General features: G+C 47.2%; 2 protein-coding genes across 2 annotated transcripts in view; one reads left to right on the top strand and one right to left on the bottom strand.

The window, feature by feature from the left end:
* The window catches only part of DIAPH1 (diaphanous related formin 1), a 166,866-nt gene extending 158,955 nt beyond the window's left edge, over positions 1 to 7,911 (top strand). The window contains exon 29 of the mRNA XM_042780699.1: positions 7,754 to 7,911. Coding sequence (XP_042636633.1) covers positions 7,754 to 7,911 — 158 coding nt within the window. The remainder of the gene's footprint in view (positions 1 to 7,753) is intronic.
* A 5,660-nt stretch (positions 7,912 to 13,571) lies between these two features.
* The window catches only part of PCDHGC5 (protocadherin gamma subfamily C, 5), a 29,474-nt gene continuing 20,079 nt past the window's right edge, over positions 13,572 to 22,966 (bottom strand). The window contains exons 3-4 of the mRNA XM_007939047.2: positions 18,635 to 18,723; positions 13,572 to 13,798 (exon numbers count right to left, since the gene is read on the bottom strand). Of these exons, the coding sequence (XP_007937238.1) occupies positions 13,572 to 13,798; positions 18,635 to 18,723 (316 nt within the window). The remainder of the gene's footprint in view (positions 13,799 to 18,634; positions 18,724 to 22,966) is intronic.

Raw genomic sequence — 22,966 nt, 5'->3', positions numbered from 1 at the left:
AAGGACTGATAACAAGTCAGTATTTGATTATTCTTGCATTTCTCCCCATACTTGAAGCAGCAACCTGGAGCAAGGGGACCATGCTGCAGGACACAAGGTGTGGGTGTTTGTGTGATGAACAAAAATGAACCTAAATCCAAAACTACCCAGATGTAGGAAATACAAAGAAAATATAAGTCAAGTCCATTCACAAGCAGAAAAGATATATAGAGAAAACTAATAATAGTATAAAATTCTATGTAGAAGGGCAGACATCATCCCCAGAGGTCAGAGTGCAAAGGAGCATCTCAGTGGGGTATTGTGCTGAGAACCACCTTTTTTCAGGAGCTGTCCTTGCCTTCCCTTACTTCCTCCCCTGCAACTACCTCTCCTAATCTTCAGAGTTAAATGGATTACATTAAGCCAGGGCTTGTAAGAATTATGGGGATAGGAAGACAAATGATCCAGGTGTTAGTATAAGGCAGGATCAATGGATAAATTTCTTTTAAGGAAAACATATAGTGGCCAAAAGTTTGGTCCAAAAGAAAATACAGCCAAAGCTGCCCTCAGATGGGATTCACCTGCATTATTGTGTCTAGTAAAGGCCCTTTGGAGCTAGTACTGATGGCTTCTTTCCTAGGTTGAAATATGAGAGTTACAGAAAAGGTATCATTAAGCCCCAGGATTTTGTGTTTTACCTAAAGCTGTCTTCCCTGTTCTCTGGTTGGTGAAGTCTATAGGCCTGTTTGATATGAGCTTTACCTAGAGGTTATTGTATAGAGAAAGAGTTATATAACTTGCTTTGACACAGTGGTAGGACCTCTATAGTACTTGTCACAGTCTGAAAAGGAAACCTCAGGATCAAGCTAGCCCACATAAACTCAAGGCCTGGCCTAAAAGTTATAGATCATTGTTGAGTTTCATCTGTAATGAATCTATTCATACTCTGAATACCCAGAGGGAAATTCTCGTCTGAGGACCCTTCTGTATGACTTTAGAACCTTCCCTAAGCAAAAGACTCCCTAGTCACAGATCTTAGCCGTGTTCTGGCATCCTCTCAGTTCAGGTTCTCTAGAAGGGAGAAGAGGTAAGTATTGGCTGAAAACTTTCAGGGATAGAGTTTGGTCTTATAAATAGGTGTTTGGGTAGAAAGGATAACTAGTAGTATTTCTTTTGTATCTAATCTTCAGAGCTTCTTCAGACCTTGTTTCTTATTCACTATATAAGGCAAAGTGGCCTTAAATTAAGCATTCTAGCCAAATAAGAGTGTGTTGTATATCTCACTGTTTTCCTCATCCCACTCAGCTTATTGTCAAGCATCAGACTTTTTGATGGGGAATTCCCTTTTAAGCATCTTCCTGTGGAGCTGTACCAGAATCCCAGATGCTTCCTGTACACATGCTGCCAGACATCAATGGCTTCCCACTGCTGGGGAAGCCCCCTTCTCCATTTCTTCCCAAAGTGAGAAACCAGGCTGGGGAAAACATGGATTTTGTTGGAACCTAACCTTTCAGGCCTAGTGGTACCCTAGTGGTACAGTGGTTAAATCGCTCAGCTGCTAACTAAAAGGTCAGTGGTTCAAATCCACGTGGCAGTCTGCTTCCATAAAGATTTAGAGCCTTAGAAATCCTGTGGAGTGGTTCTACTTGGTCCTGTGAGGTCACTATGAGTCTGAATTGACTTCATAGCAATGGGTTTTGGTAACCTTTCAGCTGAGGACCAAAATTAGTCAAACAGCTATCTCCCAGGACAAAAGGGAATAGGAAGAGACTTATATAGACTAGGGGATACTGAAGGGAAAAGAAGGTGAAAATGATAAGTATTTTTTAAACTGGCTCTATCCTGTAACTTCATCTTTCTGCACTCTGGTTCACTAAGCACACCTGAACTTATCTGGAGACTGTCTTAGGGGTGACATTTCTAGTTATTCGGATAAGATTTTTAGACCTTGGTGCATTCACATTATGTAAAGTGATGTGGCTTTACATTAAGCATTAAGCAGAAGGAAGAAATGATACGCAGAGAGCATAGTTTTAGGTAGAGGGATCAAAAGATCCAAATTCAAGTATGCTATGTGTTATCTTTGGCAAGTCAATGAGAGAGTTGGTCTAGAGTAGTCTGTAGGGTCCTTTCCAGCTCTAACAGGTATTTGTTTGTTTGTTTGTTTTGGTATGGTGATAATAGATTAAGTGTGGAAGAAGTGGCTAAAGCCAGAAAACACCATTCTCAAAATAAAAAGTTTTAAGTGGCTATGTGTTTCCCTTTCCCTCTGTGGTTTCTGGACTTAGCTGTTCCATCCCTTGCCGGACTGTCCCTCCTGGCTGATTGCTTTGAGCACTCCCAGCATACCTACCTCACAGACATTCCTAAAGAGACAGCTGTCCCTATTCAAAGCTACTAGCCTTTTCACTAGAATTTAAAGGAATGTTTTAAAAAAAAAAAACTTCTGGTCTCCAGAGACTTGAGGGAATGACCAGTATACAAAGATCTATTGAGGAGTTGGAAGAGGAGGGTTACTATCAGGGCTGGTTCATTAAAAGCAACATGTAAACTGCTATGATCTGCAGGGTGTGGGAGAACAATGGTTTGAGTGTCAAGGGGAAGAATCCATGTGATTGTATCACAGTGACTGTTTCAGGCTGATGATTGAGTCAGCTTATGGTTTTAATGACTCAACTTTATCTCCATGTCTGAATTGTAGCCTCTTATATACAAGCCATCTGCTCACTGTGATAAAAGTCAAGAAAGAAATTCTCTCTCTGCCTTTCCTTCTCTCTCCCACTTCCCAGCTTACCTATAAACTGTACCAACACTAATATGAGTTAGCTTTGGGAAACTCACTGCTGTCGACAGCAGTGAGTTTGATTTAGTTTAGTGATAGCATTAGCCTCTTCATCCTGTTGTCATCAAGTCGATTCTGACTCATAGTGACACTATAAGACAGTAGAACTGACCCATAGGGTTTCCAAGGCTATGATCTTTAAGGACTGCCACATTTTCTCATGCTGAGCAGCTGGTGGGTTCAAACTACCAACCTTTTGGTAAGCAGCTGAGTGCTTAACCATTGTGCCACCAGGACTCTTACCCTCATAACCCATTGCCATCAAATCAATTCCAACTCATAGCAACCCCCATACAGTTCCAAGGCTATAAATGTTTATGGAAGCAGACTGCCTCATCTTTCTTCTGCTGAGCAGCTGGTAGATTCAAACTGCCAACCTTTTGGTTGGAAGCCCAATGCCTTAACCACAGCACCACCAGAGTAAAAGGAATTAATATCCAGATAAGATGATTGACTTGTTCAGGTCTACATAGTGGTTAATGAGAAAGCCAGAACTGCAGACCATTTTTGTGAATCCAAGTCCAGGGCTATTTCCACTCAACTTACATGACTGGACAGGAGATAGCAGTGACCCCTCTGTATGGGCCAGGTATTTTTTCATACCGTCCGGCAAGGAGAGTCGTGGATGTGATGCAGTTGCCGGAGGGAGGCTTTCCAAGGACCACTTGTCTAGAGAAGGTTGATAAGAATGTTTTCTATACTATCATTTATCCCCTCTCTCTTTTTGTAAAAATAGGACAGGAATTCTAATTAGGAGAGTCTTAGATAATAATGAGTTTTGAAGATGGTAATGATTGCCCCATCTGTCCTAGTTTCCTCTTCCCTAAGGAAGCTTATTAACAAGAGCACTTCCTCTTTAGTAGTAGTTCCTATCATATGCTTTATAGAACTCCTTTTCCAGATCACTAACCTTTTTCTAACTCAGCAGTACTGGTACAGTATGGTTGGTTTTACTGGTGTTTTTATCCTAGCCCACCCCTAACTTCTAAGAATCTGTCCTCAGGGAGCTTTCATCACTGTCTTGAGATTGTTTCCTTTTCTCCACAGTTTTATAAGTTAATAATCCTCTGTGATCACATAGAGTAAAAGTATTTCTTTGGTTCTATGGCTCCTTTTCAATAGTATCAATAAGTTCCCAAGTTAGAGAAAGGTGGTGAGAGGTTATTTTTTTCTTGATTGTTCATTCAAGCTTCTGAGTATCATTGTGGCAGTGGAGGCAGAGCAGAAGCAAGGATTCTAGATTCTGTTGATTCTGTTGCCAGTTCCAACAAGAACTTTCTTATCTCTCACCTTAGGCCACATCATGTCCATCCCTAGTCAACCTATTCTGTAGGTTTGAATGGGAAGTTTTTTCTTTTCCCCAACTTTCATCCACTTTTAGTTTTTAGAAAAGCTGTAATGCACCAAAAGCTTCTTGAGTCTAGAAAAACTGCTTGATTGGATACAATGGTATCTTCTTAGTATAGAGTACTTCTTTAGAGAAAGACAGCTTAAGACATGCCACACTTGAACTCTGACATGTGCTATGTTGCACAACACAAGTGTCCCTTAAGATCCAATGTTCTTTTTCTCAGAGTCGGAGGCAGTAGTTATTTCACACACACACACATATATACACCCTCAGAGTCACACACACAAATAATTGCAGTATTTTCTCTAGAAATACCTGCTAGAGACTGGATTCAAAGGAACAGTAAGGTAGTATCAAGCCACTGCCGTTCTGGACATGAGAAGCAGGGTCCAAGAGAAGAGAGTACTTCAGAAGAGAAGGGAGCTAAGTGGGTCTCGGGAAGATTTTGCAGGTGAGAGGAGACTAAGAGAAGCAGCATAGGAGAAACATACACAGGTACATGTCAACCCAAGTGGGCTCCTTTTCTTCAGCTCTCAGTCACTGAGACAATACAGTAAAACCTGAGAAAGCCAAAACCTATATAAGGCAGAAACCTGTCAGAGAAGGAAAACTCAAATACTGTCCACCAAAATGAGCAATTTTTCTACTTTTCTGTAGTAAGACTGCAAAAGGTGAGACTTGCAAGACCTGGAAAAACAGTAAATTCTGGCTCCCACAGATTTCACTGTATGAATTTACTGTATTCCTATTCCAAAGGAGTTATTTCTTTGAAATTCCCACATACCTTAGATACGCAGTGTACAACCTAAGGTCATATACCTTCGTTCTATAACCAGATAAGTCCTTGTAGCTGTCAGTCAGTCTTCACTATTCTTTCTCCTCTTGTTAGACAATTCCTTGTGCCCTTGGGAGGAGGAGGAGGAGGAGGATACCCAGAAACTGATAACCTGTGAGCATGCTGTGCTCCCTGCCTGACCTGTGTGTAGTCCCTGCTTGTGTGAAAGCACAGTGGCTCTGGGTCATAACTCCACAGGGAGGCCGACAGCTGCATGAAGGCTTAGGCAATCTGATTTAATTTGGCTTTGCTTTACCCAAAGCTTGTGGCTGGTCCAAAGAAGGCAAAGGAGCTCTGGCCCCTTTGCTCACTGGCTCCTGTGGACTTCTTCTTCCTTCCTGCTTATGTCCCACAGCTGCCCCAGTCCTGTAGTCTTTATTTAGGAGCGCTAGGCTTCTTTGAAGCCCTGTTAGCACAGTGGTTAGGTACTGAGCTCCTAACCAAAAGGTCAGTTCAAATCCATCAGCCACTCCATGGGAGGAAGATGGGCAATCTGCTGCCATAAAAATTACAGCCTTAGAAACCCAGTGGGGTACTTCTACTCTGTCTTACAGGGTCACTATGAGTCAGAATTGACTCTGTGGTGACAAGTTTGGGGTTTTTTTGGTTTTAGGCTTCTTGGTACAGCCAGTTAGGCACTCAACTACTATCTGAAAGACTGGTGGTTCAAACCAGGCCTTCAAACCAGTTCAGCCCAGTTCAGTTATGGCCAAGGAAGTGACACTGAACAAGCACAAATTTTACAAATTTGAGTGAACTGAAACAATAACTGGAATGGGAAAAATTATAGGTCACAGTCCTGCTAGAAACTTAATCTCCCTTTTAGGGCAGCATACACACTGCATAGCAACCTTGCACACCGAGTGGGAAATACCAGTGTCCAGCTCAAAGATGGCAGCCAACCATGCCACTTTCAGTGTGTGTTGCTCTTCACAATTTCACCAATAATCCAGTGTCATAAAAGGGCTCACTATACCTCTTCCAAGTCTCCCATTCCAGGGCTTTGACCTATAATATTTTTCATTCCAGTTACAGTTCTTTTCACCTAAATTTTAAAAAATATGGGTCTCTTTTGGTTTCACTTCATTGGCATGACTTAACCAGTTCAAACCAGTTTGAAGCCCTGGTTTGAACCCACCCTTAGGCTCCTAAGAAGACATGCCTGTTGATCTGCTTCTAAAAGGTCACAGCCTTGAAAAGCCTAGCAATTCTCCTCTGAACACATGGGGTCTCCATGAGTCGGCAACTAACCTTCTTTGTGTACATGTGGTCTCTCTGCTGCTTCTAGGCCATGGAAAGAGGCATGCACGAGACGGGCATCGTCCCAACAACAGCAGCTTTCTTTGCTCTGTTCCTGCTTCTTTAAGGCACTGCTTCTTCCACTCCAGCATGCGTGTCCCCAGGCAACTCTTGTGTTTTTCTTTTAGTTGAGATATGATTCACATACCTAAAATATACCCTTTTAAACTGTGCAGTTAAGTATTTAGTATATTCACAGAGTTTTATAACCATCTTCATTCACTATCTAATTCTAGAACATTTTCATCACCCCTTGAAACAAACCCATACCTGTTAACTCCTCATCCTCACCTTCCTCCAGCCCCTGGCAGCTAGCTTCTCATCTGCTTTCTGTGTCTATGGATTTGCCTGTTCTGAACATTTTATATACATGGAATCATTACCATATGTGGTCTTCCACTCTGGCTTCTTTCACCCCAAGCAGTTCTTTGTGTACATGTGGTCTCTCTGCTGCTTCTAGGCCATGGAAAGAGGCAAATAGCATGAGATGGGCATAGTCCCAAAGAGCCATCTTCCTATTGAGGATACTGGGCCCATAAGCCTGAATTCTATAAATAAATAAGGAAGTCTTGAAGACAGATCCCAGTAGTTGGAGCAGAAACTCGTGGATGGCTTGGTTCTTTTATTTGAGATGAAAACTGGAGCTTCACAATGCCCTAGGCAATTGGTGCTGACATTTCTTTGTAGAGGCTTCTTCCTGGCCATCCTCGATCCCAGCTCTGCCTTCCCTGACACACTTTTCTTTACTCCCCATACACTACACACTTTGAAGGGCATTTGTATCACATCTGCTACCCTTGAAGAGATGGGAAAGAGCTAGGCGTGTGGGCATCTATGTGGGGGTGGAAGGATAGATGGAGTACATGGGAGTGTGATAGGCATATGATGTCAGAGCTTGGCTGGTCCTCTTTGCAGAAGCCCCTCCCTCTCCCCTTCCCCCATCCCCCTACTCATGAAAGCCTGCTAAAGGCGTTCCTCTATTAGGGACAACCTTCCCTAGGACTGACTAAAAAGAGTTTGTCTTAGGAGCTTCCTGGGAGCTCCCAAGAAAGTAAAGATAGTACTGTGTACCAAGCTTTAGCCTATTTAATTCCAACAAATCTATGATGAGGGACCAGAGGCTTTGAATACTTCATCTGTCTCTAAGTCATATAGCTAATACTTGAACCCAGTTCTATCTGTCTAGCCGTATGTGACTTCCTATTATTTTCACATGGGAAGCAAGGGCAAGCAAGGCCTATTCTCCTGCCTCCACAACCATCTTACATTCTCTGTCATCCAGATGCATATTCCACATATTCTTGGATCTCCTCCTTCAAATAAGGGCCTCTCTGAACTGGACAGCACAGGCATGTTTGCATGGCTTCTGGCTGAATGGCAGTAGAGTTCAAAAGGGATTAGAAATGAGGCCTTCCATGGATGAGATCTCTCCTGTCTTCTCTTGCAGTCAACAGGAAGCCTGGATGTGCAATGACATCTTTGCTAGCCTCGGAAATGACCAAGGAAGATGCCATGACTGCTGTTCCTGCCAAGGTGCCCAAGAAGAGTGAGGGAGTCTCCACAGTCCTGGAGGAAACTAAGGAATTGATTGGCCGTGCAAGCTAAGCTGGGTCCTGTGGCCACAGCAGCTCCTCAGCAGAGACCCAGACTGTCCTGCCCTGCAGCATGTGCCTAAAGGGTCAAGGGGACATTGCTCTGGGGTGGCCACTCTCACCACCCTGACCCTGTCTTCCTCTCTGGCCTGCTGCTCTCCGTACATCACACACAGCTTCAGCTGCCCAGAGGCCAGAAGGAAAGGGCAGTATGGGGGAGGCTTGAGCCCAACCCGGCCAGCCCTGGCTGTCTTATTACCAAAGCAGGGTCCATGTTTGCTGCCTTAACCCTAACTGTCTCTTTTACTCTGAGGCCTCACTCAGACAAGGCCAGCTTGCTTTCTCAGCCCCTGACTTTCCAGTGGGCTTTCCTAGGTCAATCTTGCTGGATTTGTGCTTTTCTTTTACAGTTTCTCTGACCCTAAGAACAGCATGGGGCTTGTGAACCTTTGAGCTATATCCCTCCTTTCACTGCTGTCACCTCTGCTCTTTCTCTTCCTCTCTTGGCTACTGTTATTTATTACTAGTGGTATGGCTTTGGGAGCTGCTTCTAGGGAAGAGAGGGGAGCAAATCCCACCCTTAACCTACCTTCCTGGGAAAGACCTTCTAAAACAGAAAGGATCTGGACCACGTTACCTATTCATTTGTGGCCCAGGCCAGAGGCTATAGGTGGGCAGACAGGCAGGCAAGCAAGGAGGGAGGGAGGGCCCAGAGACAGTGCTACCATGCTTTGGCTTTATGCCCTTTCTTTGGACCCTCTGCACCAGCCCCAAGGCTACTGAGCCAAGACTCCTCCTTACTCCTCCCCAGCACTTAGATGTGTCTTACCTGGAGTATGGGCTGTATTGTGAGCATCCTAACACCTCACCCTCTATGTCTCCAAGGAAATGGGAGGTGGAGCCTCCTGGCTGAGAAATTGTTTTGCAAATGGATCTATTTTTATATGAGATTTTTTTTTTTTTTTTTTAAAGAAAAAATATCTCTTATCTCCCCTTTTCTCCTCCATAACGTAAGAGGCTTTGAAGGTAGGTCTAGAGTCCTGGGCTTTCTCCCCACAGGCCTCAATCCTGAACAAGGGCCCTGGACCTCCACCTCAGCCCTCAAGCCTTTAGGCCAAGGCAGATTTTCTCTCCTAGCATCAATTCTAGGATAGGAAGAACCTCTTTCTTGGTTGCGCTGGGCCAGGCTTAGAAATAGTATGAGCTCTAAGACCACAGAGCTTTTATAAATTTAATATATTTATCAAGCCAAATGTGCAGATACTAACTGGATACTCTGGGGAAGTGGGCACAGGGAGTGCCCACACACACTGTACTCCTCCTCCCTTCTGAACAGCAGGCAGGCCAAACTGTTGAGTGGCTCCAACCACAGGAAGCTCTGATTCCCGGCTCAGGGTGACACTTTTGCCCTCCTTGTGCCCCTCTCAGCTTCCCACCCCTAGATAGGTGAGAGAGAATAGTGCGGTTAGGGCTCAGCCCAGAATTGTAATTATTAGAGCAAAGGGAAGCTTAGGAGACTTAAGGGTGATCTTGGGGCCAGGAAAAAGGGTTCTGGTTGCTAGGCCAGTCCAACATGCTTGAGCCTGTGTATAAAGGGGCTACAGCAGCTCCTTGGAGCTGTTCCCGGGAAGACTGTGGTACAAGGGGCCTGTTGGTCCCCTTCTTCTCCCTTCTCGCTGTCATCTGGGGCTTTGACCCTTTCTTTTTTAATCTACTTTTGCTACGATGCATTTAATAAAAAAAAGAAAAAAGAAAAAACAAGACAAAATGCAAATCTATTTCCCGTGCCTCTTGGGCTTTTGGGATGTCATCATCTCCAGTTTGTTGGGTTTGTTTCCAACTGTTAATAAAACATTGAAGCAGTACTGCCTGAAAGCCTTTTTTTTTTTTTTTAAGTGAATTTCTGAGCTATTTTAAGTCTGGTCCACCTTCCTCTACTCTTTGCCACACTCTTGGTTGAACTGACAAATCATTGTCAAAAATCTTAAGATGCCCGTCCTATGCCAGACCCTATGCTTGGGCACAGGCAACAGAGATGACTATTAATACATATATGGTGGCTTCTGCTTCATCAGAGCTTATCTCAGGGTATTTGACCATAAAGGAATGGGAGCCAGGGTCAGTACCCTGTCTCTTCCACATTGCTGTCTATTGGCTTGAAACCCTTCTTTTGAACTGAATTCTAACTCCTCACCTCCCCATCCCTCAGATGTCGCACAGTTTCCTGGCAGTACCCGTGAATCGGAGGGAAGCATCTGACTCCCATTCCCACCACTCCTTTAGTGGCTACAGGCCACATTCCAGACTAGAGGGGTTTATACTCTGGGCAGAAACCTGAGCTTGCCAGCCGAGGTCAGAAGCCCCAGGTCATGCTCCAGATGACTTGCTGCTCAGTGTTATAGTTGTCTTGGCACGTTGTGACCTGCACAGAGAAACCTTATGAGCAGTGAGCAGGGACAAGATTGGAAGAAGACCGCAAACCCATTTGGGCAGACACTGGACCTAGAAATAAAAACCTTTTAAATAGCTCTGCCTGGAGCCGGGCAGCTGCCTCTCCGGTATGGTCAGAGATGTGGGGGTGGGCTGCCAGCCTATCCTGCCCCGCACCCCAGGCCACGCGTTTCTGGCTCAGAGCTTTATGGGCACACATACCAATTAGGAGACCAACAACAGCTGTTCACTGGCTCTGCTAGTCTGCAGCCGTGCCGGGAATAGAACCCAGGCGCCCCAGCACCGCGCTCCCCACCCCCACCCCCAGCCAGACTCAGAAACAAAACCCTGCTTCGATCTGGGCAACCATGTGCACCACCCTCCCTCCCACGCCAGAGACTCGCCTCCAGATGTATAGTTGGAAGGCTTCGTTTCCATGACAACAGACTTAGGGAGCTGGGAGGAAGAGGGGCTGAGCTCTGATTCCGCAGTGAGGAAGCCCAGAGACAGCCGCCTCCGGTCCTCTGATTGGACATCCTATCGCCCACCCCCCTGATGACCCACGTATTTCTCACTTCCCACCCCTCCCATATTCCCTTCTCTTGTTTTTCCGCAGTTTCAAGCTACAGTAACCTCGGAATCCCACTGAGCTTGGAGGATGCAGGTGGAGGGGGCGGGGAGATGGGAGAGCCCAAGGGTGAATGGAAAAGCACCAAGAAAGGGAAGAGGGTGCTGTGTCGGCGGTGGGCGATCTGATTTCCTGCGCGCCCTTTCAGTCTCCTTGACTACTGCAAGAAGGGAATGGGTCCTCCAAGTCCCGTGGCTTCGCTGCTGCGGTGAGTTGAGCAGGGAGAATTCCAGCTGGGGAAACTGAGGTCCCAGCTACAGAGAATTCCCTTGTTCCCAAAACTACGCAGCAGGGGCGGGAGGGGAGAGGGCTAAGAAGTTCACCCATCCTCCAGCAAAGCTCTCAAGGTAATTTTAGCGGAAAGGGGCGGGAACAAGGAAAACGTCCTCCACCCGCAGCAGTGCTGTTTCCCGCCGCCAGCCCGCCCCCCGCCCCCGCCCGCACCAGGATCGCCTCTTCTGCCTGGAGACTGGCCCCTTCGTAACCGAGACAGCCACAAGCATGCAACTGCATAGTCAATTACACAGTGACACGCCGTACTCAAAATCCCCACCCCCACAACGGACCCGCAAGCCAATTCCACAGTGGTATACAGATTCAGTCGCACACTGTTCTATGCACGATATTGTAAGCTTACACACACATTCGACAGTCACACAGACGCAGGCACATACAGCAACACACATACACAATTCAGAAACATCTAGTCGCAAACACAATCATTGCCTATGTCCCCGTTCTTCCATCACACACCTCATCACTTCATCCACATACGCCAGGAGCCTTCGTATCTTACAGAAACGTTCAATTTTCAGAAGAAACCATTTTATTATTTTTTTTTTCAAAGGAAAAAAGCCATATAAATATTAGAGTATAAAACTTGCGTGAGACACAGATAGGAGGTGGGGTGAGGAGCTATGTGACTATGCGAAGAGAAGCGCTTATAGAAGGAGTCAGTACAGGGAAGAGGGTTGCCGCAGCACGTGGACACAGCACAAAACACAGCACGGGCCTCCGCAGGCAGGTTCAAGGGCAGACGGCTGCGCAGAGCCCGCCGCCCGCTGCCCACTCGCCATCACGTAAGAAGCACACCGCACTACACTATTGGCTATTCTACAGCAGCCTGAAGAGGAAGGGGACTATACACTACTGGAAGGGCGAGGGTGGGGTTCTCTCGCAGCCCCGCTGGATGAACGGGGCTCCAGGAGCAGAAAGGGGTGGGCAAAGGAAGGTCTATACACAAGGAGGCACTGGGGGAACTTTAACCAGGCTCTGGCCACTGGGGAGTGGACTGGGGGCCTGGACAGTGGCCTTCACAGAGAAAAAAAATGGCACCTGGCAAGGTGAAGGACCTTGGGGAATGCAGGGGCACTGTGGAGAAGTCCCGATTCTGGGCTGAGGCTTTCTGTTCACTTAACCTTGCGCTTGCTCCTTGCCTCCCCAACCCAGGTCTAATTGGGCCTCCTCTCTGCTGCGGTGCCACGCCACTGGACTCTTTCACCAGTGGCACCTCTGGAGTACCCAGCACCCACAGAGGCCCTTCTGACCTCTCCAGGAGACCTGGTCCTGCACTCGCTCAGAGTTTCCTTGGATTGTAATGCCAGTTTAAATCTATTGGTCCTGGTAACTCAACCCAAAGTCTGCTGCCTGGTATGAGCCCTATATGTGGGAGTGGGGTTTCAGAATGGTACTTGGTTTATGATGGAATTTGAGGACCTGGTCAGTGCCCTGGGGATATACAGAGTCTCCTGTAGGACCCTGTTAACTGATAGGTCATGCTTTTTCCATCCCCTCTCCCCCCATCCACATAAACACACCCTTTCCCTCGTCATCTTACCACCCCATACTGTCTTGGAACATGCAATGGAGTCTCTTGTTTGGGGGCATCAGGAGTCACAGCATGCAGTGGGAACACCAGACAATGAAAAACAAAACAAAAGACTGGTCCCCAAGGTGTTGGGAAAAGGCTTGGCAGCAAAATGCCTTCCCTAAATCCAGCATACAACAGTACCATGGGAATGGTGACCATGTACCCCAAAACTTGAGCTTGGTCTCAGACTCTGGAAGGAGATGAAGGGACTGGCACCAAACCATGTTTTGGGAGAAGTTTGAGAGTTGAAGGAGTTGCCAAGGACCCACAATACCCTTCCAACTCTTCAGAACTATGAGCTTTTTTAGGTCACCTGGTACCTCAATACTCCAACCATCTTAAGAGAGAGGAGCTGTTGAAGAAGTGGAGTGGAGTGGGATAGGGAGGGGGGGAGCAGGGGACGGATGGCCTGATTGAATTTGGAAGATGGAGGAGTTCAGCTGTAACTAAAGGGGATGTGATAAATGGTTCTCTTTTTCTACACTAACCTCACCATCCCCATGGGCACAGCAATTGATTGGATGGGGGTTCTCAGCAGAACACCCTTTGCATATTTAACCCCCTGGGGGCAGAGGAGGGGGATGTTGACTGGGCACTTATTTCTGTTTCCCAAGAGGTGCGTGGCCTTGGCCCCTACCAGCATCATGGGGGTAGCCCTGAAATTCTGAGGCCTGGGTACAGGTAGGGAGAGGCTGGACTGGTTGGGGAGGGAGGCAGCCCTGTGGCTCTAGGCCTGGCCTCTGCATTACTTCTTCTCCTTCTTTCCCGACTTCTTCTTATTGCCATTGCCACCTGCCGGGGCCTTGCCATCCCGCTTGCCAGCTGCGTTGGTCAGTGTAGCATTGCTGCCAGGGATGTAGACGTTCTGGCGGTAGTCGGGCACGTGTTGCAGAGTGAACTGGGGCCCATATCGGGCACTCAAGCCCATGGTACCGGCGCCCCCTCCCAGGGTGGAGCTCCCATCAGCAGCTTCTGGAGAGACAGAGAAAGATCAAAGCTAAACTTAGGTTCCTCAACAGTTAGAAATGGCAAAAATGAAGTTAATGAATGCCTACAAAGTGTCCCGGGTTCTGTCCACACTGAGCACTGGGAATAATACAGTGGTCACCAAGGCAGTGTCTATCCATAAAGCAATGAGAATAGAGGTTAAGAACCTCTGGAACCTATTGCCTAGGTTTAATTCCTACCTCTTTTACTTATTAGCTGTGATCCTGGGCAAGTTTACCTAAACTTCCCATGCCCTCTCAGTTTTCTGATCTGTAAAATGTGGATAATAATACTAGTTCTAGGGCATAGTGCCTAAGGCATTTGACTGCTAACCAGAAGGCTGGTAGTTCAAACCCACCAGCCAGTCCTTGGAAGAAAGGCTGGACAATCTATTTCCATAGAGATACTGCCTTAGAAACCCAAGGACTCGATGGCAGTGAGTTTGGGGTTTTTTGGTTTCGTTCTTCTGGTGTTGGTAGTGCCTGGTTTATGATAAATGCTCAAAACATGCTTGTTCTTCTTGTTGTTATGTGCCGTTGAGTCAGACCCGACTCATAGTGACCCCCTCCTTGGGTTTCCCAGGCAGTATCACTACGGAAGTAGATTGCCCCATCTTCCTTCCGAGGAGGAGTGGCTGGTGGGTTTGAACCGCCAGCCTTCTGGTTAGCAGTCAAGTGCTACTATTTTTCTCAGGGCTGAGACCAAAACTGAACCAAACTCACTGCCATTGAGTGGATTCCAACTCATAGCCACCCCCACTGAGTTTCCTTCCGAGGAGGCAGTACATCTTCATGGAAGTAGATTGCCCAGTGTTCCTTCTGTGGAGTGGCTGGTGGGTTTGAACCACCAACCTTCTGGTTAGCAGCCTTATCCACTATGCCACCAGAGCACCTTTAACTGAGTCAAGGGGTGAAAACAAACAAACAAAAGAGTTTTGATTCCTAGCAGAGTCCACTGAAGCTCACTGCTGGAGGTCCAGAAATCCTCTGGTGGTGAGAGGGTTAAAGCCCCGGGCAAGCCCAGCCCAGTTTACTCCTCCTCTACCCCCCACCCCAGACCCTGGGAGCGGCTGAAAGGGTGACTAAAGCCGGAGAGGCTGAGTAATCCTGGGACACCAACCAGGGATTGAGAAACAGAGACAGGAAATATTTTCAAAGAACGGCATGAAAGGGGGAGGGGTATAAGGAAAGGGAGAGAAGAGATGGGCTTCTGTCCCCTCCGCCTCCACACTCCAGCTCTCGGGTTTCCACGGCCTCCATTTCAACCCCCCAAATCCCTAGATCAGAGGGCCTTCTGGGGGCAAGGAGAAGGGTTCGGTGGGAGGAAGCAGCTGCCCATTTCCTTCTCTCTTCCCCAGGCTGGTCCCCTCCTCCAGCCTTTCCAGTCCCTGACTTTTCTCCATTTTCCCTAATTAGCTCCGGGAGGGAGCCAGTCCTGCCTGCTCCGCCCCCTCCCCTCCATCCAACAGGCTCTTCCGTCAGGGGAATGGAGGGGGCGGGGAGAGGAAGGGGCCCAGATCCTCCTTCAAAGAACCTGGATTCCGGCGTGATCTAGGGGCTAAAGGAGAGACTTCAGAGGCGCCAGAGAGTAAGAGAGGGATGTGCACACAGGCCGAAGAGAATGAAGAAGAAATGTGGAGAAACCGAGAAGGGGAGGCATGAAAAGAAAGGGAAGGGCTTGACTGGTTAACTAGAAGCCGGGCCCACCCACAACCTACAAAAACCCAGATTCTCTGAGAAGTGCCTGGAGCGGTTGAAAATGCCCACCTCTACCCCAGGGGCACAGGCCTGGCCTTTGGCAGAGCCCTGTGAGGCCAGATGAAGGTGGACTGGACCAGAAGTGGCAAAGGATATGGACATCCATAGCAACAGAAAGAGCCTCAGGCCAGAGTTCTGTCTGATCAGCTCTGTCAGTGTGTGACCTTGGCCAAGGCCCTGCATCATTCAGGACTCAATCGATTGGGGGTGGGGGGAGTTATATTGCCAGCTTTGACCTTCTTTTGAATCACTTCTGTACAGGGCCCCTCTCTTTACCTCCACACAAGACCCATACCGGGCAGGAGCGAGGATCTCCCCTTAGTCCAAGGAGAAGGGCAGCAAGAAAGAACCTTCTTTCTCATCTCCTTGCTCATCTTCTCTCCTTTTACCAGCCTCTACTTAGGTCATCTAAAGTCCCTGTTCCAGAATTTCCCTCACCCCCCCACCCACCCCACAGACTCCTTCTTTCCACCCAGGCCTGGCCCTGAGGCAGCAACTCCAGAGCAGCCCAGGGAGGTGAGGTCAAGCTAGACTACAGCCAAGGCCAAGGTTGAGTACAAACCCTAGCCTCCTCAAGTGCACACCTCCCCCGTGTTTATTTAAAAAGCCTCCCAAGTATCTGAGGCTTTCACTTACTCTCCCTCTTACTCCCCCTCAGCAGCCCCACAGGCCTGGCTGGGCTGGAGTCCAGGAACCACTGTGGTTCCAGGGCCAGGAAGTGGGTGTGAAAGTGAGAGTAGGAGCCTGACCCTGCCACCTCCAGCCCCAGGGTCCTTTCCCCAGAGCCCAGGCTAAGCCCTGGGTTGAGTCCTGTGCGGGCCAGAGAAGTGGGGCCCTGACAGGGGAGTGAGTCTGCATTGACCCATAACCCCCAGGGGACTGTCTGGGAGGGCTTTGGACCATAAATACTGATTCCATTTCTGTGTTTAAAATCTGAGTTTAGGCTAGAAAGCCTGCTTCCTGGCCTTAGGGCTCAAGGCCACAATAGCTAAATATACCTGACTGTGTTTACTTCCTTGGAGAGCCTGACTTGGCATCTCCCCAGACCCCAGCATCTCTCCCATACTCAGTTCTGGCCTCTCTGAAATCACAGCCCGCTAGATTGCCCACCCCTGCATCCTTCCCTGCCTTTGCCCCTTCACCAGCCACAGGCCTAGCCCCTCTCAGCCTCACAAAGATCAGGAGTAGAATTGCCAGATTCATCAAATGAAAATACAGGGCACCCAGTGAAATTTGAATTTCAGGTAAACAATGAATACTTTTTAGTATAGTATGTCCCATGCAACATTTGGGACCTATTTATACAAAAATTGGCGCTCTGGTGGCACTGTAGTTAAAGCATTGGGCTGCTAACCAAAAGATCAGTGGTTCAAAACCACCAGCTGCTCCGTGGGAGAAAGATGAAGCAGTCTGCTTCCATAAAGATTTGCAGCCTTGGAAACCCTATGGGGCAGTTCTACTTTGTCCTATAGGATCGCTATGAATGAAAATTGACTCAGTGGCAGTGTTTTGTTTGTTTGTTCGTTTGTTTTGTTTCATTTCAATATACTAGAATACTATTTGTTATTTATCTGAAATTCTAATTTAACTAAATGCCTTGTATTTTTTCTAGCAACCCTAATCTGGTAGACTAACTCAGGGCATTAGGAGGAGTTCAGCCTATAGGTCTATTTGGCTAAAAGGGAAGCTGAGGCTGGATCTAAAGCCAGACATGGTGACTATAGTAGAAAGGGCCTGAACTTTGGAGATGTGGCTCTGCAGTTCAACACTGGAGGCCCCGGGTAAATGAATTCTCAGTTCTCTCATCTGTCAACTGTAAATAATCACATCTGTTGAGATTAATTGATATGAGGCTCATGAATTCATCTAGCTGTGCCCAGGACAACACACAGTAGCTATGATGGTGATTACTGTTAGGATTTTTTCCTGGTTCTCTATGCCATCAGCGCTTCAGATGTACTGGAGGCCAGAGCCCTAAGTTCACTATGTAAGGCCAATGCCAACTTCCACATAAGTATCTGAATCCTCTGCCAACCTCCATATAAGCCCTGGATTTGCTGCTTCAGAACCTGGTCTTTATTAATAGGCATTATTCTAATGCTACCTCCCACCCTGTAAGTCAGTAAAAATAATAATCCATTATCGCCATCGTGTATTGTGCCCTTGTTGTTGTTGTTATGTGCTGTCAAGTCGAACCCGACTCATAGCAACCCCTCCTTGGGTTTCCAAGGTGGTATCACTACAGAAGTAGATTGCCCAACCTTCCTTCCAAGGAGTGGCTGGTGGGTTTGAACCACCAGCCTTTGTGCCCTTATTGTCTGCCAATCCTTACATCTGACCCTCATACCAATACTGTTGTGCCCATTTCACAGTAAGTGAAACTGTGGTTCAGAGCAGCTTAGCAACTCACAGCTAAGTGGTAGCATAACTCTAAAACCCATACTTTTAATTACTGGTAATAGTATTCTGCGTCTCCTGCTCAGGATTCTATAGTCAGGGACAACCACCATTTGTGGAATTTCTATTGCATGTGAGGTTGTTTGTCAGCCTTGTGGGAAAACCAGAGTCCTCTGGGCAGCAAATAAGAGAAAGGAAGTTCTCAGATGCTGTAGTGTTCTTTGTGCCGGGAATATCCACACCCAGTCCCACTGATTGAGGCCTGAGATGCTCCAGGCATTGCACTAAGTGCTTTATGCTATCATCTCATTTAATCCTCATATAACAACCTTTTAAAAATCACTGTCCTCATTTCTTGCCTGAAGAAACTGATTTAGTGAGATTAAGTAAATTGATGTCACAAGGACAGTAAGTGGCACTAGGAACCCCTACTCTTATCCACTACTACCCACCTCTCCTCAATGGATCTTTCCTTGTTCACTCCCCTATGGCCATCCCAGGGCCCCTGCTGTTCCTTAACTGGAATCATGGGGCCTCTGGGCCAGCTGAAAGATCTTAGACACAACACAAGGTGATGTCCAGTCTTAGGACATGGTGGCTGAGGAGGTACTCCAGAGGCCTAGGTCTCTTGGTCTCCCATACCACCACACACAATGGCATAACTCACCACTGGCAGAGGCCAAGATCATGGCTTGAAGCATCTCTGTGTCAAACTGGTTGTTGGGCCAGGTGCCGGTTTCATCACCATTTTGGGAGCTGAAGAGAGAGAGAGAGATGGTGAGCACAGTCCCACAGGCCAGCCCAGCTCATGCTCCTCCTGTCCTCTTCCATGGCTCCCACATCTAGTACCCCTCCTCACCCCACTGCCAAGACCTTTCAGCAAAGTAGGAGGTAGCTTATACATTCATTCAAAAGCCAGGTCCCCAGAAGACTGGTTAAGAGTCCCCAGTTCTCTGGTTTGGATGCACTCACCATGGTCTCTTGCAGAGATGCAACAGGCACAAATGGCAGCTTGCCCTGTCATGGGTTGAATTGTGTCCCCAAAAAACATGTGTCAACTTGGCTAGGCCATGAGTCTCAGTGGTTTGGCAGTTATGTAATGATGTAATTTGGCAGTTAAATAACGATATAATCATCCCCCGTGATGTGCTTTAATGTGATCAGCCAATCAGTTGTAAGGGAATTAGGGTGGGATGCAACACTCTTACTCAACTCACAGTCCTGATCCAATGTAAGAGGAGTTTCTCTAGGGTGTGGCCTGCATTGCTTTTTGTCTTACAAAAGACAAAGGAGAGAGAAGTGAGCAGAGATGAGAGGGACCTCAGTACCACCAAGAAAGAAGAGCCAGAATCAGGGTGCATCCTTTGGACTGAGGATCCCTGTGCTAAGAAACTCCTAGACCCAGGGGAAGACTGATGCTGAGACACATGTAGATCTCCAAGGAATGCGGGTCCCACAGATGTTGAAAGGAGGCAAGGACCTTCCCCCAGAGCCAACAGAGAGAGAAAGCTTTCTCCTAGAGCGGGTGCCTTAAATTCAGACTGCCAGCCTCTTAAACTGTGCGAATAGATTTATGTTCATTAAAGCCATCGACTTATGGTATTTCTGTTATAATAGCAAGAGAGATATTTCTAAAATTCACATGTGATCACTTCAATAGCTCCCTAAACCCTCAGGACAAAACCCATGGGCCTGAAAAACCTACCCTTCCTGCTGCAACTATTGGCCTCTCTCAGTCCGGAGCAAAGAAGAGTGATAAAATCAAAGAAGCAAGGAAACAATTAGTCCAAAGGACTAATAGACGATCTGAACCCCAGTGTCCAAGACCCTGAGACCAGAAGAACTACATGGTGCCTGGCTACCACTGTTTACTGCTCTGAAATTGATCACAGTAGGAAGTCCCAGACAGAATAGGAGAAAAATGTGGAACAAAACTCAAAATCATAAAAATGACCAGGCTTATGGTCAGATAGAGACTGGTGGCACCCCCAAGGCTATAGCCCTTAAGACACCCTTCAAGCCTAGAACTGAACTTACCCCCACGACTCAACTTTCAGCCAAATGATAGGCCTATAAGGTAAATAATATCACCAGGGAGGTATACACTCATTAGAACAATGGACCAGAAGAATCAAAAAGGCAGCATTTGCCCAGGGATAAAGCTCAGAAGGCAGGAAAGGAGGAAGGGAAATGGTAAACACAGGGAGGAAGTGGGAGGAGTGTTGTTACATTGTGGAGATTGCAATCAATGTCACAAAATAAAATGTGTATGAATTATTGAATGGAAAACCAATTGGATCTGTAAACTTTCACCAAATCACTAAAATACACACACACACACACACACATAGATATTTTTTTAAAGAAGCAACCCTTTCTATTTTACACAAACACCCCAACCCCACTCCCAAACAGTTTATGCTATAACCTTTAAACCATTTTGTGGTAGTTAAGTTTGTGTGTCAACTTGGCTGGGCCTGGTTGGGTGGCTGGGCAGCTGGATATAGTGTTCCCCATGATGAGACTGGTTATCAACTCCATGGTGGAATCTACTGTGAGCAGCTGAGTAGCTGCCTTAGGGATGTGGTCTGCTTCCTAAATATTAGGCGAAGCCTTGGGGAACAGTCTCCAGCTTACGACACGTTTGAACCCTGCATGCAGTCATGTGTCATTGTTCAGCAGCCTGCCATGCTCTGCCGACCTTGGGACTTTTAATGGACTTGAATTAATGGCCTGCCATGTGGTTTGGTAACATCGGGACTGTGCCTCTTTACTTGTGAACCTTGGGCTTGTCAGCTTCAGCAGCCAGCAGCTGTCTGTGTGAAGAAAAGCCTCTAGCTTCAGTGGGCTGGGAGCAGGAGGCAGAGGTAAAGCCCGAAGTCAAGGGGCTTTCACCCAGCCCCTAGAGCCTGGCACTTTGAACTCGGACTTACAGCCTCCAAACTGTAAGAGAATAAACTCCTGTTTAATAAAGCCATCCCATTTGTGGTATCTGTTAGAGTGGCACTGTTGTTGTTGTTACATGCCGTCGAGTCAAACCTGACTCATAGCGACCCCTCCTTGGGTTTCCGAGGCAGTATCACTACGGACAGTAGGATTGCCCAACCTTCCTTCCGAGGAGTGGCTGGTGGGTTTGAACCGCCAGCTGTCTGGTTAGCAGGCAAGTGTCTTAGCCACTATGCTACCAGAGCTCCCAGAGTGGCACTAGGTAACCCAAACACTTCTTTTCTGAGATACTTCTCTAACTCCATGCGGTGAATTGCTTGATGTGGCCCTTCTAGCCATTGTCCTCCATTCTGTGATGTATTGTAAACCCCATTATCCATGCCTGTTTGGGGTGGTATGGTAGTTAAGGTCAGGTATCAACTTGGCTGGGCAGCTGGTAGTAGTCATTCCCTACAATGACAGGCAATCAACTCTGTGATGGGATTTGCCTTGAGCTGCTGATTGTTAAAGCCATCACCTAGGTTATTTCTGTTGGGGCAACACAGGTGGAATGTATCTTGAGTCCTGCCTTGCTGGAGGGTATAATTCAAATCACCACTCTTAGCTTCCTGGAGGGTATACCTGCGACTCTCCTGGGAAGATTCGCCCTCCTCTTGCTCCGGTTTTATGTCTTGGCTCATCCTCATCTCACCCCTGGATTTGGAACAGCAGCCGTCATCTGATCTGCTGATCGAGGTTCATCAAACCCCGAGAATTGGGAGGATCCTCCAGACCTACTCAGGGACTTGGGACTCGCCAGCCTGCCAGCCTCCACCACTACTACGTGAGATGAACCCTTGGGTGTCTGTGAGTTCTGTGAGGCGTTACAGTGAAATACAGAACCCCAAGACTGGGGAAATTATTGGGAGGAGGAGGAGTTAATGTGTGAAATGATGGAGTGGTACGGTAGTTTGGACATTTGGGAGATATCTTTTACCTCCACCTCATGGGGACCAGCCTTGGGCTGATCTGAGAGAAATTGTTCAAGTAATTGGTGTCAGAATGGTGGGATTCGCTGCAACGGCCCAGACTCACTGGAATATGTGGTTTTAGAAGAAAGGAGATAAATGGGAAGGTAAGAAACCTTTGGCTTCTGGATGGGATAAAAGAAACACATGGATTGAAGCAGCTCTCTTGTTGAGATCAGTCACCCAAGGCAAAAGCTATTCATGGGATTTAGGAGAGGTGGATCTAACTCCTGAGGAATTGGCTAGTTGTATGTATATGGAAATACAGAATGATGAGAAAAAGGCGAGACTTACAATTCCTTGGTGGCTGTTATCGGCAATAGCTGCAATGGCAGGGAGAAAGAACATAGAGCCGGGTTGTAGCACTGAATCAAGCTCAGATCCAGTCCAATTAGAGCTACGACCCCTAGTTTCAGGGCCTACCCAGAAAGGAAGAATTGTGTCAGAACAACAGGCAGTACCAGTACAACCATTGGTCACCAAAAAGGTAGTCCGGGAAGGGAACGGGCAAAGCCAGGAAACTATTGAAAGCAGAGGGTATAGTGTGAAAGAGCTGCTTCAGTTTGTAGATCGGTATCGTCAGCTTCCCGAGGAAACTTTACTAAAATGGCTTGTTAGAGTGACTAATTTAGGGGCGGCGTCTTTAGTTTTGAATACTGCTGAATGGAAGAGTATGTTTGGATTGATGCAAGACTCAAAACTCACTATGAAACAGGCACAAATGTTGATCCAAGATCCCTTTACAGGGCAGGATAACCCTGAGGGGGCAGCCAGTCTGCTGGAATGGATAAAATTTGCGGTCAGTTTTGTGTATCCTGAGAAGGGAAACTGCCCCTCTCCCCTCTAAATGCCCTCTGAAACACCCCAGAGGAAGCAGCTGATGTGCTGCTTATGCAAGCCATGCTGGAATGGCTTTATGGTGATCAGGATATTCACCCAATGAGAATGCCCCTTACACAGGTCATAGCAGATATGGTGATCAGGGGAGCCCCTTCTACATGGGCACCCCATGTAACTCTGCTGTTGCAAAACAAAGCAACAATTCG

This window comes from Orycteropus afer, unplaced genomic scaffold (genome assembly GCF_000298275.1).
Source record: "Orycteropus afer afer isolate SDZICR_OR568_19922 unplaced genomic scaffold, OryAfe1.0 scaffold00056, whole genome shotgun sequence".
In the NCBI taxonomy this organism is placed as follows: Eukaryota; Metazoa; Chordata; class Mammalia; order Tubulidentata; family Orycteropodidae; genus Orycteropus; species Orycteropus afer.
The sequence above is the reverse complement of the archived record's forward strand: the minus strand, read 5'-3'. Positions and strand labels throughout refer to the sequence as shown.